We start from the raw sequence: 14,321 nt of genomic DNA, 5'->3' as shown, positions 1-14,321 counted from the left end.
TTGCCTTGCTGTTCCCAAGCAAGAGGCTGTGAGCCAAAGGGAGTCTGCATAAGGCCTTACACGTGGCAGGGGAGGGGGAACAGGAGCTGGAAATGAAGAATAACTCCATATTTATTATTTTTAAGTAAAAATGAAAACATAATATTATATCTAAGAAAAATAAATGCTCTGCACCAATAACCTCCAGTAAAAAGGTTTGTTGACATACAAGTGAGGGCGCCAAGACGGTCAACCAGCATAAGCTGGTGTCCAGGTTCCCGCCTATCAGGTCGTACATCCTCTCTCTCTCCTCCCCATCACCCTAGTAAGATAAGAATAAAAGGTAATCTTTTCAGACGCACTATCTACAACTGTCAACATTGAAAATGCCCTTACAAGTCTGATACTATTCATAATAAAAGGAAATTAGAAAAATAGAGTCAGTGCCCAAGTTTTTGTGCTAGCAGAGGTGGGCCTTGTCAGTGGCGAATGACTGGAAATGGCAGACAAGTCAGGAGCCATTTTGATTTGGCCTTGTGACGTCATGTGTGTGTTTTGACTGGACTACAAATTCATATTTTAGACTCAAAAATAACAACAATTCAGACTCAAAAATAGCAACAGCTGACTCTGGAGGAAAGCCAGGCCTATGGGTCTTTCCCGTGCCCCTGGGGCTCTGCCCTCCTGGCAAACTGCCTGGTCAGATTTCAGGGCAGTCGTCCTGCCACTGGAGGGCCACTGAGGAGCTATAGCTCCCCTGCTGCCTGAGGCTAAACGGACGGTAAAGTGAGAGCAAATCCACAGAAGGTGAGGCAACTGGAAGCCTTCAGAGCTGCGCAGCTACACTAACTAAGATCTGCATAATTCACGTGTAAATGTTTATGTGCTGACTGCTGAATACTTGCTCATTATAAAAAAAAAAACTACTTGTTCATTGTATGAATGAACAAGTTCAATGAATACTTGTTCATAAAAAAGCAAATAAGGAAAATAAGAAACTTAAAATCACAAATTCTACCACTGCATAGATAAAAACACAGATAACATTTTGATATCCAACTTTCCTAAAGCATCCTTTTCCTTGTGTGCACCAAATGCAACCACGAATTGTTTTCCCTGGTGAGATAATGTACAAAATAGATTTAAAATACTAACTACATAGAAATTAGAACCAAAATATATTTTACCATTAATAGAATCAAAGGACCCAGAGTTGAAAGACTAGGCTCGAGTTACAAACTCAAGGTCTTCCTTTAGGCCGTCAGGGACCCCACCACATCATGGTGTGGGGCTGATGTCAGCAGTAGGGGCTCCCCAACCAGGAGCAGGCAGGAGAAAGGAGGTGCAGCCTCTCCGCGGGGAGTCCAGAGAATCAAGTCAGGGCTTCCAGCTCTGTCTCTGCCCCATCACAGGACAGAACCTTGAGGGGCACAAAAGACAACGCTTGAAGCTATTCTCATCATGCGCATCATCTGTTACAAGCAATCCCTACTCCTCTACACTCCATGAAGATAAAGGGCTTGAGGAGATTAGATTAATACCATTAGACTCTGGGCTGAGAGTGAGTCATTCAGCTGGCATCAGAATCTAGGCTTCTAATGACCCATGAAATAAAACATAAAAGGGTGATCCAATTCCTGCCTATGCCTCTCAAATTTGAAAAAGCACCTAGCAGGGGTTCTGGACTTGCCAATGTTCCTCATCCATCTCTCAATCCTGGACTGAGTCCAGGGACAAGGATCAGATTCCTGGCTCTTTTGCTGAGAAGTTGTCTGACTGTGCACCTCCCGGACCTAAATGTCGTTGTCTGTAAAATATGGATGCTGTAATGATCAGTGAGCCCACCTGGAGTCCTCCGACCTTTGGGAGGCCCATTACTTTTCAGGATTTCCGAAACGTGACAGCACGTGAGGCAGCAGCTACCATCTAAAATGTAGCTGTTTTTGGCATTGTGTCAGCTCTCGCTCAGCAGCTATGAATGGCAATTATTCACATGTTTGATTATGTCTATAAAAGGAAAATGAGCTAATGAATATGTAATATATGCAGCTCATGTTCAAGCTATGTATGCAAAGCACTTATGTCTGTGCCTGGTCCATCATAAGCATAAATAACTCAACCAATACTGATTAAGCACCTCTAGGTGCTAGGCATGGTTCTAGATGTTGGAGATACAGCAATCAATGAGAGAGTCAAAAACATTGCCTAATTAAACTCAATCCAGTGATAATAACACTAATAGAAAAACTAACAATTAGCATATGAGCTAATATTAATATTTCATAGGTGAGGGTCCATATAGAGATTTATGACACAAAAAGAGGCTTTAGTTACAAAAAAGTTTAAGAACTGATGTAAAGATGATCTTAAGACCCTGTTCGGCTCTAGTTCGTGGACGTGGAGAACTTCCAGAGCTGATGAAGCCTGAGCCGAGCGCACTGGCCCTCTCTTCCCGCTGCCTCCTCTTCTGCGGCATGCAGCTCCCTTGGCAAAGATTCTCCTTGGTCTGTCTCTTTTGTCTTCAAGATGCTTTCAAAATTCCAATAATTACTTAATCATCAAAAGAACATAGAGGCCCAAAATCCCTATGTATAATAACGTTTAAACAAGTTCCTCTTGAAAAGTATCAAAATTATATTTTTAAAACTTTTAAACCCTGAAAAACAATCTATCACAGATTATTTTGCATAGTGCTGAAGGGGTGAGGTGACAGGAAGGGGCAGCCTAGTCCCCATTTCCATGGTCTGAGCAAAAGAAATATGAAGGGCAGATTGTGCTTTCCTAGATGGAAGTCACTTTTCACTCATAAGACAACAGCCTGCCAGTATGGGGCATGATTCTCACTTAGGGAAGAGATGTCTGGCTTTCAATTACACAAACCAAGGCAACAGAGTAAATGTCAGAGATGATCAATGGGATACAGTTGTCACTACAAATAGAGTGTTCATTGGATTGATAAGGATGAAGATGGCGGTAGATGTGAAAAGTCAGCAATACAAACACAACTCAGCAACACAGACACAAAGACTCCCCAAGGGGAAAGATCAGTGAGTAAATTGTGAGAACGGGTCATCAGTCTTTAAACTTCCAAGTCCTCACCTTATCTACCCAGGATGAGAGGAGATTCCTCGGTGACTCCTCTTGTGATCGGACTTCTTCTCAAACCAAATCTCATAAGTTTGCTAAGACAATTCTTAAACACAGTTCTGTTTCCTATGTGAGATGAATGCTTGTGACTAAAATTCAGTGATCTGTTAAAAGAATATGTATGTCACTCAGTCCATTTAAAAGTGAAAAGTTGTGGCAATTGTTAGTACTAACCCTCGAATAGTCTGCTCCTGTTTCTGCCTCTGGCAGGGATGCTTTGGACAAGTTTGGATGTCCCATGCTTCTCTGAACTAGCAAAGCGAGAGCCAGAATATGACACATCAAACCAAACATGCATCACGTCAGCGTAAGAGTGAGGGAACATCCCGCCAGCAAACAGCCATGCAGTAAACAGGAAGCACACACTTTAGTGAGGGTACGCAGAGAGGGTTAAAGCTGGTTGCCTGAGAAAAGGGTAATCCACACAGGCTTGCCACCCATGAGAAAGAGGTCAAATAGGAAGAAAAGCAGAATATTAAAAACAGTCACTAAAAATGGAAATGGGGAGTTGTTTAATGGGGACAGAGTTTCAGTTTTGCAACATGAGAAAGTTCTGGAGATTGGCTGTACAACAATGTGAACATACTTAACACTATTGAGCCATACACTTAAATGCTTAAGATGTAAATTTTATGTTATGTACATTTTACCACAATTAAAAATTTAAGAAAAGAAAAAAGTTGAGGGGAAAAAAATTGTCACTGGCAAAGGCCAGAAGAGGTGGTGAGGAGCGAGACTGCAGGCGCTCTCAGGGTCTGCCTTCTCCACGCCATGAGAAAAGTGGGGAAGGGAAGCAAAGTCTGCCCAACTGATACCCCAGAAAGAGCGTTTTGCCCAGAGAAGGGGCAGAGGGCAGCGGTAGGGCTGCTTACTCTCGGGACGCAGCAAGGCTGGGTACTCCCACCCCACCTGTCTGCAGCTAGAGGGCTGCAGAGGCACTGGGCAGGCCCAGCTCGGGGGAAACACAGTGTGCGACCCCCACATAACTCTGCTGGAATCACTCGGAAGTTGGAAAAACAAAGGGAGGAAGTAAGAAAAAGAAATTAACAAGAGCACTTGGCCACGGATGCAAATGAACAGATTTAGGGATGGAAGGTGGAGAGGGTGAGCTGCCTGGAGTTGCTCCCACCCTAGACCGTTAGACCGCTAGCCCATGTGCAGTCTAGGCAGCTGGGCCCACGGGAGCGTACCTAGGGTAGAGCCACCCTAGACCGATAGCCCATGTGCAGTCTAGGCAGCTGGGCCCACGGGAGCGCACCTAGGGTAGAGCCACCCTAGAGCTAGCCCATGTGCAGTCTAGGCAGCTGGGCCCACGGGAGCGTACCTAGGGTAGAGCCACCCTAGAGCTAGCCCATGTGCAGTCTAGGCAGCTGGGCCCACGGGAGCGCACCTAGGGTAGAGCCTCCCAAATTGGGAGGCTGGAACTATTCATGGGCCCTGAAATCAGTTCAGTGGCTCCCAGTCAGTACTTTGAAAAAAATGAAACAAATAGAATATGTCAAGAGTGCATTGCACATAACAAGAGTAAGTATTGTCTTATGCACTGTTTGTGTGTGTGTAAAACCCTGGGTACCTTCCTGGCCATAAATTCCCTCAGCCCTTTACCCAATCTCCTTTAATCTGGATGCCAAGGAATCATGAGAAACAAATGTTAGGCCACCAGACTGCCCCAAGCTCTGTCACATACTCGTGGCACTAAGTGATTTCAGAGTGATGGCCAGCTGTTGTTTGACTCTTCTTTGGAAAGCCTATATCCTATGGACAAGTTTTATGTTATCATTCTGTTATCTCTGCTGTTCTGACTTATTTGAGAATGAGCCGCTCTAGAGAAGCAAATTTTCTCAGTTTGACTCGCACACACTCCCTCTGCCTCCTGCCAGAGACTGGGAGCACTCCAGTCTGCTGGCTTTCTGCCCAGCACCCTCTTCTCTGCTTTTGAGACCACAGTCCCACGGGTACCCCTGCTGGCCTCTTGCTGCCTTCCCTCTGGCCTGTAACCCAACCGTCCCCGTCTACCAAGGGCAGTGTCAGGTTCTTTGCTGCTGGATTCTGCAACTTTGCTCAAAGGAGTTCTTGTGTCCGTTGGAGGACCTGGGCTCTTCCTGACTGTCAAGGTACCAAAGACTCATTTTAAAATGGAGGCTTTCCTAACTTGGACCATCCATATTAAATCTCACTCAGATCACACAATCCTAGAATTATTTTTAAAAGCAAGATTTTATTATTGTATTACTGTCACTAACAATCAAGCACTTACTTTCCTTCCCTGTCTCACCCTCTTCCCGCCCCACGTGTGAGCCTCGAGTGTGGAGGCACAAAGTCTCTTCTGCAGACGCCTGTAGTGAGCCACGCATTTGCCACTGCTCACCCATTTGATGCTTCTTTGTGCACATTAGAAAAAGGCATTCCTTCCTCAAGACTCGTTATTTCTATCTATAGAAAATTACTATCATAAGCTATTCTGATGAAAAGGGACATTTCACTGCTATTGACTAGAACATTGCATTCATAAATATACAAGACCACAATATCTAAAATGGAAGACAGTTGCTCAGAGTGGCACAAGCTGCATGATGGCCGTGGCCCTAGCCCGTGTCTGGCCCACATTTCTATCATCACGTCTTTTCATTTGTCTACTTTCTCACTTCCTTCCAGACCAAGTTCAAGGCTCACCTTCTCCACAAAAACATGGATCATGTGATCACCCTTCACACTGGCCTCCTTCCCTGATCAGGCACCTGCCTTGGCACGTTTTCACTGTTTGCACTGTCCTGTAGCCTGCTCATCTTTGGGATGGTCTGCCCATCAGGAGTGCAGGGCCCTCAAAAGCAGGCACTGCATGTGGAACACTTTTGTGTATCGAGTCCCTGCATACGTTCAGAGCTCAGTGAATGTTTGTTGGTGAAAGTTGTGATATAATGAAATGATGATGACATATCTTATTTCATTTTTCTTTAAAGAAGTACTTCCGTCATACTCACTAGGTTGATCACTGGCCTAGGGTGATCTCGAGAAATAAAAGAACTTAACATATTACTAATACTGTATTGAGAATTTCCTTAAATCATTTTTCTTCTCAAATAATGAACAATGGCCAGTTGTTTCGTTATGGAAGCAGCCGAAACATAGACCTACTCTTTCCCATGTTTGCAGCTCACTCTCTACTCCGGAAGGTTTGAGGAGTTCCAGAGCACGCTGACAAAGAGCAACGAGGTGTTTGCCGCTTTCAAACAGGAAATGGATAAAGTGAGTGTTGCTCCTCCCCCACGGAATGCTGACATTTTCTATTTTGACAGGCGATCCTCCTTTGGGTTCACTTTTCTCTCACTAAGATGTTCCAGTGCATTTCACGAAGTAGTGAAACATTTACAGGTGCAAATGAGATTTGGGCTGTATTTTTTTATTGGTAAGTATCTGGGGAATTAATCTTAAGAAAAGCCCAAAAACACCAGGATACATTTTCACTCTGAGGAAGAATGTTTTCTTTTTCTACTCCATGGATAGCTTTTTTTAAAAAAAAAAAAAAGACAAAAGCAAACACTCTAACATTATGTTGTTTATACCAAAATCAAAAAATGTCTAATCTTGTAAAGATTAAAAAAAGCTTTCATATAAATATGCAAGAGTAGAATATTAGAGTAGAAAATACCATTTCAAAGCATCCTTCCTCGATGAGAAGATATGTAGTATAACATAACTGACAGAGCCTTGAATGAGAACATGGAAGCCTAAATTCAAATTCTGGGTGTGCTCATAATCATCAAGTCACATTGGACAATTCTCCTAACTTCCTTCAATTTCATTTTTCTTATCTATAAATCAAGACGCTGTTTCCCTTGCTGACTTCACAAGAGTGTGAAGTTTAAATAATTAATATATTTTAAATGAGTTTTAAACTTAAAATTCTTTTATAAATATAAGGTGCTAATGTCATTGTGGGATGTATTGTTTAAATCTTATTCAATTCAGTATTTTCCCAAAACAAAATCACCATTAGAATTATGTTTCTGAACAAGCATTGGCATTAACCATTTTTAAGTGTAGAAAACATCTTTTTCCAAACATTTTCATAAAAAATGTGATAAATTTCACAACTAGTGAGCAAACTTAAGTAGGCCAACACTTGTTACATCCACCTTTTAAAATTTTTTAAATTATAGAGTGTTAAGATTGGAATAAATATTAGAGAAGGAAAATGTGTTTATTTCAAAATTACATAGTTTTAATATAGAATAAATCCTTTTTTTGCTATTTTTTATTTTATTTATTTATTTTTATTGAGGTCACATTGGTTTATAACATATAAATGTCAAGTGTACATCATTATATTTGACTTCTGCTCAGACTACTTCGTGTTCACCACCAAAAGTCTAGTTACCATCTGTCACATACCCACGTGCCTCTTTACCCCTTTCGCCCTTCCCCCACCCATTCCTCTCGGGTGAGCGCCAATCTGTTCTCCACAAATCTTAAAGAGAAATCAACCTTAAAGATTAAGATCAGGAGTTCTTAATCTGGGGTTCATTTACAGACTTTTAGTGGTAGATCCGAGAATTAGCAAAAAACTTTGATATGCATATTTGCATTTCTCTGAGAGAGGTCCCATCGATTTCATCCAATTCTTAAAGGGGTTGATGAGCCTAAAAAATTTATAAACTACTACCGTGGTTAAGAAATGATCCAAATTGAAAAACTGCTCGAGGCTCACCTAGCTTCCTCGGAGCGCCAGCCTTCGGCCTCTGAGGGCGCCAGCCTCGGGCAGCTTGGCACAAAGCGGCAGGGGCCGCAGGGCTGCTGCCTGATCACGCGCCCTGTGCTGCTCGCAGTCTGAGCCGAGAGGAGAGCCCGCCGCCAGGAACGTGGGCAGGCTCCAGTTCGAGAAAGACAGGCTGCACTTCGCCCACTGGTGTCCGCCCCACGCCCCCCACCCCACCCCACCCCAGCCGGGGCCCGCGGCCGCCGCACACGGTGCGCTCAGTGGAGAGCGGCGACTCCAGGCCCACCCTGCCGCTTCCCTGAGCCTCAGTCCCGCTTGTACAGCGGACGTGGAAGCAGAACCAGAGCCCCTTGTGGGCTCTCTCGAGGACGAAGTGAATAAGGCGCGTCATCACATTCCGTGAGCCCCACCGCGCTCTACAAACCTAAGGACAGCGATAGCAAGCTGCTTCGTGGGGCTCCTCCTCAGATGGCCCGAAATCACCAACACCTGAACGGCTAAAAAGCCAGGCCACCTTTCTCACTGACACCTTTCTATTCAATAAAGTACATTATCTAAATTGCAAGCTTATTCTTGGGACCCAATGAAGCTATTTTTATTTTAAATGAAAAAAATAGCAACAACAAAACAGCATGGCCCTAAGTGGTTCTTTTTTCCTGAATTGGCTCCAGTACAAATAAGTCTGTTCGCCACTGACCCAGATGATTCAGAAGTAAATCGTGACCCTCTCACTAGTCTTCAGTCCTTGACATCCAACTTTCGTTTGCTTCAGCAGCTGGTAACAAAAGGGCTTTTCTTGACATCACATATGGAACTAATCGCTTCTTTGATAGATTAACTCCTCAGGATTAATATTAAAACACTCTGATTTCTGTAGACGACTAAGAAAATGAAGAAGCTGGAAAAGGACACAGCCACGTGGAAAGCCCGGTTCGAGAACTGTAACAAAGCTCTGCTGGACATGATTGAAGAGGTGAGCAGCCTCGCCCCTCAGCTTGCCTGACCTGTCTAGTCAAAGTGCTCATCCTTAGAAAATAACCATAACCTAATAGCACAAATGATGACCTTCGAGAAAGAGCTGAATTTTTCTGGGATCTGATGTATGAAATTGTAATAAAAATAATTGAAGAAAAGTAATTGCAAATTGGGTCCAGACTCTTAAAGAGCTTTGTGACCATAAACCACATGCCTCCTTGTCAATTCCAAAGCTGTCCCCAAAGCAGCAGCATGCCCGCTGGACTGTGAGGTCCTGAGAGGCTAATAAGCCTCTGACTTGTCTTTGAACTTCCCAGGGCCTGGCCTGTAACGGGTGCAGAATGAATGCGTTAGTTGATTTGAACATCCTGAGAGAAGGTACTGGCCCAAGCACCCAGGGTCTGTGCTATTTTATAGACAGTTATGGAGATACATCGTTTAATTCCTCCAACAGGTATTTAAATACTGATATTCTGACAGGTTCTGAGTAGGTTTGAGACCATAAAGGCAAAGATACACAGCCCTTGACCTGAGAAGCCTTACAGGTGAAGGTCTTTCCAGGTAAACAAGTGAAAAAAATCTTAAAGGGTACAGAGCAGCATAAAGGTGGGGGTGAAGGAGTAAGATGAGTAGGAACGATTTCATGCGCAAACTGACATTTCTAGAGAAAAGGAGAACGGAACACTTTGAGCAGCCAGCATCATGAATTAGTGTGTGGTGAGTTTCTCTGGTTATAATTACTGTTCTAACAATTCATCCCAAATTGCAACCAATTTCAAAGAGATGTGCTGATGATTCATCAACATAAATCAAACAGTTGCTAGATTAGCATATGGCAGTTTATCCAAAGAATGGATAAGGCATTGTTGGCAGCCAGGTCTCAGTCCATCTCATTCATTTTGCCACAAGCTTTTGCTTACGCTTTCTAAGCCTTAGAAGCAGAAAATTCATCTACTTTAAGATTTCAGAAACCCTGGACTGAAGCAAAGAGAAGCTTTGCCATCTTTCTTTTCTAAAGAAAAGAATACCGTGATTAAAATTCTACCAGAGTCTCACACACAACACAAAAAAAGAAGTAACGTCCCTGACCAAGTGTCTGTGCAGCTGCCGCTCTGCGGCCAGGACCCAGGGCCCGGTAGACAAATTCCCAGACAAATGGTTTTGCTTGTCTCCAGAGGGCATCCTGACAACTTTGCTTTTCATGTCATTTTCTGTGTGTGTATATTTTCAAACCACAGAAAGCACTGAGAGCTAAAGAATATGAGTGTTTCGTGATGAAAATCGGGAGGCTAGAGAATCTCTGTCGGGCTTTACAAGAAGAGAGAAATGAACTCTACAAAAAAATTCGAGAAGCAAAAACACCTGAGAAGGATGACCAAGGCCAGCACAGCTCCAACGAAGAGCCTGAGTCTGCTGTTTCTATGGGGGAAGAGGCTGATGCCGAGGAAGCCAACAGAGTTCACGATGCTGTGAAAAGTCTAGCCGCAGCCTTCAGGATAATTCATCATCCAGAGACGACCCTCAACCAGCCCCAAGAACTTCAGCCAGAATTTGGCTGTCCTCAAGGGGATGGCAACATGGCCCTCGAGGAGCCGGGACAGCCTCCTCTGAGCCCTTTATGCCATTCAGAGAGTCCCCTGGCTCCGGTGAGTCCTCAGGCTGAGGCCAAAGGAGGCAGTGAGGCAGAATCTCCCTCCAGGGCCAGTAATCGCCCTGCAGAGTCAGGATCAGAGGCCCAAGGCGAGGATGTCCCAGCTGGAGCACAGGCTGATCAGCAGCTACAGGCAGGAACTTCCAGTCAGGCACCCCAGTCCCCAGTCGAGGCTTCCCTAAAAGTCATGGAGGCACAGGGTCCTGCTCCAACCCCCCGGGCAGGTGAGCAAATTCCAGTGGAGGTGTGCGATCATGAGGCCAGCAGGCTGCCCCCAGCAGCAGCAGGAGCAGCAGAGGGACTGTCAGCTGGGCCCCAGCTACCCGCAGGGGCAGACAGCCACCTGGAAGGAATGGACTAAGCCTCATCGCGCCCTCAGGGGCTGTTCTTCCTGACTTCACATCCTTCGTAACAGGTTGTCTTCTGAAAGAGGCATTAAGGGCTAGGGATGTCTAATCGAAGAGACTTAATTAGAATCAAGACATTTTTAAATGTTATGCAGAGCACATTCAGCCTTTGCTATTTGTTCTCAGTATATAATTGATTTGGAGCTTTTCTATTTAATACTGGTTGATAGCATAATTTTCCCAAATGGCAACAAAGCATATGAGTAGCAAATTTATATTAATTTGCCAGTAAGATGGTACTTAATTCAATTTCTTAATCAACAGTAAGATTTGGTGTTTTAAGACTTCCACTACAATATATGACTAGTGAAAATGTGGTGTTCTATTCATTTTCATATATAATTTAATAAGTACCATAATAAGTAATGGATTTCAAGGTTCCACTTAAACATTATATACATAATATATACATATATGTGTATGTGTATATATATATATGTGTGAATATATGTGTGTAAATATATACATATATACCCATGTGTATATTTTATACACAAACATATATTCATTATGCATACATTTCTCTCATCCCTTTTTGGATTTCTCTCATGCAAAATATTTAGATGCTAATCAAAAAAATGATCTCTTACTTGCCCCTGGTACTACAGTAGGCTAATGCTCAGTGAATCAGCATAGGTTCAGAACACAAGTATTTAGGCCATGTAATGTTAGGCAAAAATAAGTAACCCAATGGTAGGTCAATAACTTCAACCAATTGATCAAATGACGGAACAGCGGTTGGGTTAGACTGCAGTCTGTGCTGAGCACATAGACACGAAGATGGCCACAGAAGCCCTAAACAGAAAGGGGACAATCTCAGCTGTAGACAGCTCACCTCTTCCAGCTGCTTCTCCTACACAACTCAGCCCGTTGCCTTGCAACCGAGCCCCTTGTGGCTTCCTGCAAGGGAAGGGTGGGAAGTGGAAAAGGGAGCTGGGGCATGCAAGGACTGAGAGGCCTCAGACTGGAAAGAGGCTATGCTCTTGCCCCCTGCCTCGTGTGCTACAGAGGTCTTGAGACAGCACTTTCCTTGGCCCAGAGACTCTTCAGTTCCCTCCTTGTCTGTCATCCACCACTTTCTCCAGAGGGTCCCTACCACCTCTTGCTGTCACTGCCTCAGTCTATATTCTCAAAGCATCTGCTCCTTTTCCCCAGCCCCCTCCTTTGCAGCAGGAAATTACACCCAGCCCTCATCTCAATTACTGCTAAGTAAAAGCTATTATTTTTCCAAAACAGAAATTTACACATGGTCTCAATATGAATGATGAGACTTATACACCAACACATTTTCTGCTTTGAGGAATTCTCTACAGCCAGAAGTACAAAGCAAAGGACAAATGGGTCCCTACTCAAAATGACTTGAAAAACAGGTGAGAATTCAGGAGAAGGCAAAAGCTAGGAACACCTGGGGCTGTCTGCAGGAGTGTTACATTATCAGGTCTTGACAAGAACCTCTAGGAGTCCTGACAGCATCAATTACTCTAAGGGGAGATTGCAACCAAGAAACAGGAAGGAAGGGAGGGAGGGAAAGGGAGAGAAGAAGGGAAGGAGGAGGGAAGAAAGAAAAACAGATCTAATCCAGGCCCACCTTGAAAGTGGAACTCAAGTAGAAAAATGGGTAAAAGCAAGATTCTCTGCTGCTCATACGGGAAAGCATTCTCCAGTATCGCCTGTGGCTGTCTGCCGAGGTGCACGAAGAGCTTGTGGGCAGCAACTCAAAACTGCACACCAGTTGTCTGAAGTAGACAGTGACGTAGTAACAAAATGCTAGGCAGGAAAAAGGCTTATCGCTATTTGAGAACCTGCGTGTTTTTAAAGGCTTAAAATATTATAATCACAGGGTATCCAGCCAAATTCAACATTACTGGAAATCTTCGAGATTTAAACATTCATTTAATTCAGAGCCAAATATTCACCATAACAATCCAGGAAGTTCTGCTTTCCACTGTTTACAGAGGCGACACTTCCGAGAATGGAGTAAGATTAGATAATCACAGGGAAGCCTCAGTCTGAGTGTTTAGCAAGAGAAACAGGCAGGAGAGGAGTCGGAATCCAGTAAATCAAATATTCTAATACCCAACGTTCATTTTTTTCCATCCAAAAAGCTTTGTAGCAACACATTACTCACTACTGTGTATGTCTTAGGCAGAGTTTCAGATATAATAACTTGCCTGAAATTTGCAAAGCTTAATATAGGCTTTAGAAGAATTATTTTAATATTCAAAGAATGTTTTATTATAGTTCTTTGTGTTAGAATTTGGCCTTACTAATTATAACAATAACTCCTAAGACCTGAAAGAATAAAGCATTTCTGTTCTTTATCAAGTTCATGTAACTATTTCTAGTGATGCCAAGGCTGCTTTCCAGAAACGCTAGAGTGGGTGGGATTTTCAAAATTAAATAACTATAATTTATGTATCTATTAAAAGTTACTTCTCTTCTCCAATGCTCTAGCAGTGGTTTCAGGTTTTAAACTTTCATTTATATTTCTTTTTACTTTTGTTAACTTCTTTGTTTCAACCATACCGATCAAAGACTATGATTTTATTGTTGGTTGAATTTTTGGTCTCTGAGTAGAATATACATGGAGTGAACACTTTGAAAATCTTGGTGTGTTTGTGTGGTAGGGGAAAGAGAAAGAAGGAGTAAGGGAGAGAGAGAGAAGGTGACTGCCCAGAGCTAATGAGAGAGCAAAACCAGACTCTTCCGCGGAGCCAGAGCCGTCAGACAGTTCACGGGGCTCATGTTTCTCTTCAGGACCAGGCTCCCATGAGACTGTTTCCACAGGTTTCTCTGCCACGTGTCCTCTCAGAAAAACTCTGAGGAGTAAGGAGGGGGTGTAGAAGGTGGCAGCTCGTTTTTCTTCCTCTACCCAGTTCTTCTAACTGCTCCGAGAATCTTCTCTAACGAGACCCAAGGAGGCCCCGTTGTTCTCCCTGTGCTCGCTGCTCCTCCTGAGCCATCGTGATCCAGAAATGCTTCTGGATCACAGCATCTCCTAGTGTGCTTGGAGAAGAGGACTGCCCAGCTAGAATGCAAAAAAAGTTAAACACTGCCCTGAAGGCTTTAGGAATACTGTTTTGCTCCTTTTGCACGGTATAGATACACATGTTAAATAGCGCTTCTTTTTGAGATAATAAAAGCATTATGTGTTCATTGAAAACTGAGCCTGCTTTGCAGTAACACTAAGAGCTCATTAGGAGAGGATCATTTCAGGAATATCTGCTCAGGCCCTTCTCCTCTAACCAGGAGTTAAATCCAATATTTAGGAAAAATAAAAGTAATTTAAAATGTAAAGAATTCATTTAAAAGAAGATATGAAACAAAGATGATGACTCTGGTCTTTAAAATTTGTTCCCATCATAAACTGGCAAGTAGGATTCAGGAGGCAAGTGACTATAGGGTTACATTTTCACGAAGTTTAAATTCTTTCCATTCTCATAGT

General features: G+C 43.3%; 1 protein-coding gene across 1 annotated transcript in view; it reads left to right on the top strand.

The window, feature by feature from the left end:
- TXLNB (taxilin beta) overlaps positions 1–14,039 on the top strand; it is a 44,329-nt gene extending 30,290 nt beyond the window's left edge. The window contains exons 8-10 of the mRNA XM_014866475.3: positions 6,280–6,372; positions 8,721–8,816; positions 10,057–14,039. Coding sequence (XP_014721961.3) covers positions 6,280–6,372; positions 8,721–8,816; positions 10,057–10,830 — 963 coding nt within the window. The 3' untranslated portion in view covers positions 10,831–14,039. The remainder of the gene's footprint in view (positions 1–6,279; positions 6,373–8,720; positions 8,817–10,056) is intronic.
- Positions 14,040–14,321: the final 282 nt, after the last annotated feature.

The sequence above is a fragment of the Equus asinus genome, chromosome 1 (assembly GCF_041296235.1).
Source record: "Equus asinus isolate D_3611 breed Donkey chromosome 1, EquAss-T2T_v2, whole genome shotgun sequence".
NCBI lineage: Eukaryota > Metazoa > Chordata > Mammalia > Perissodactyla > Equidae > Equus > Equus asinus.
This window is presented reverse-complemented; position numbering and strand designations above follow the sequence as displayed.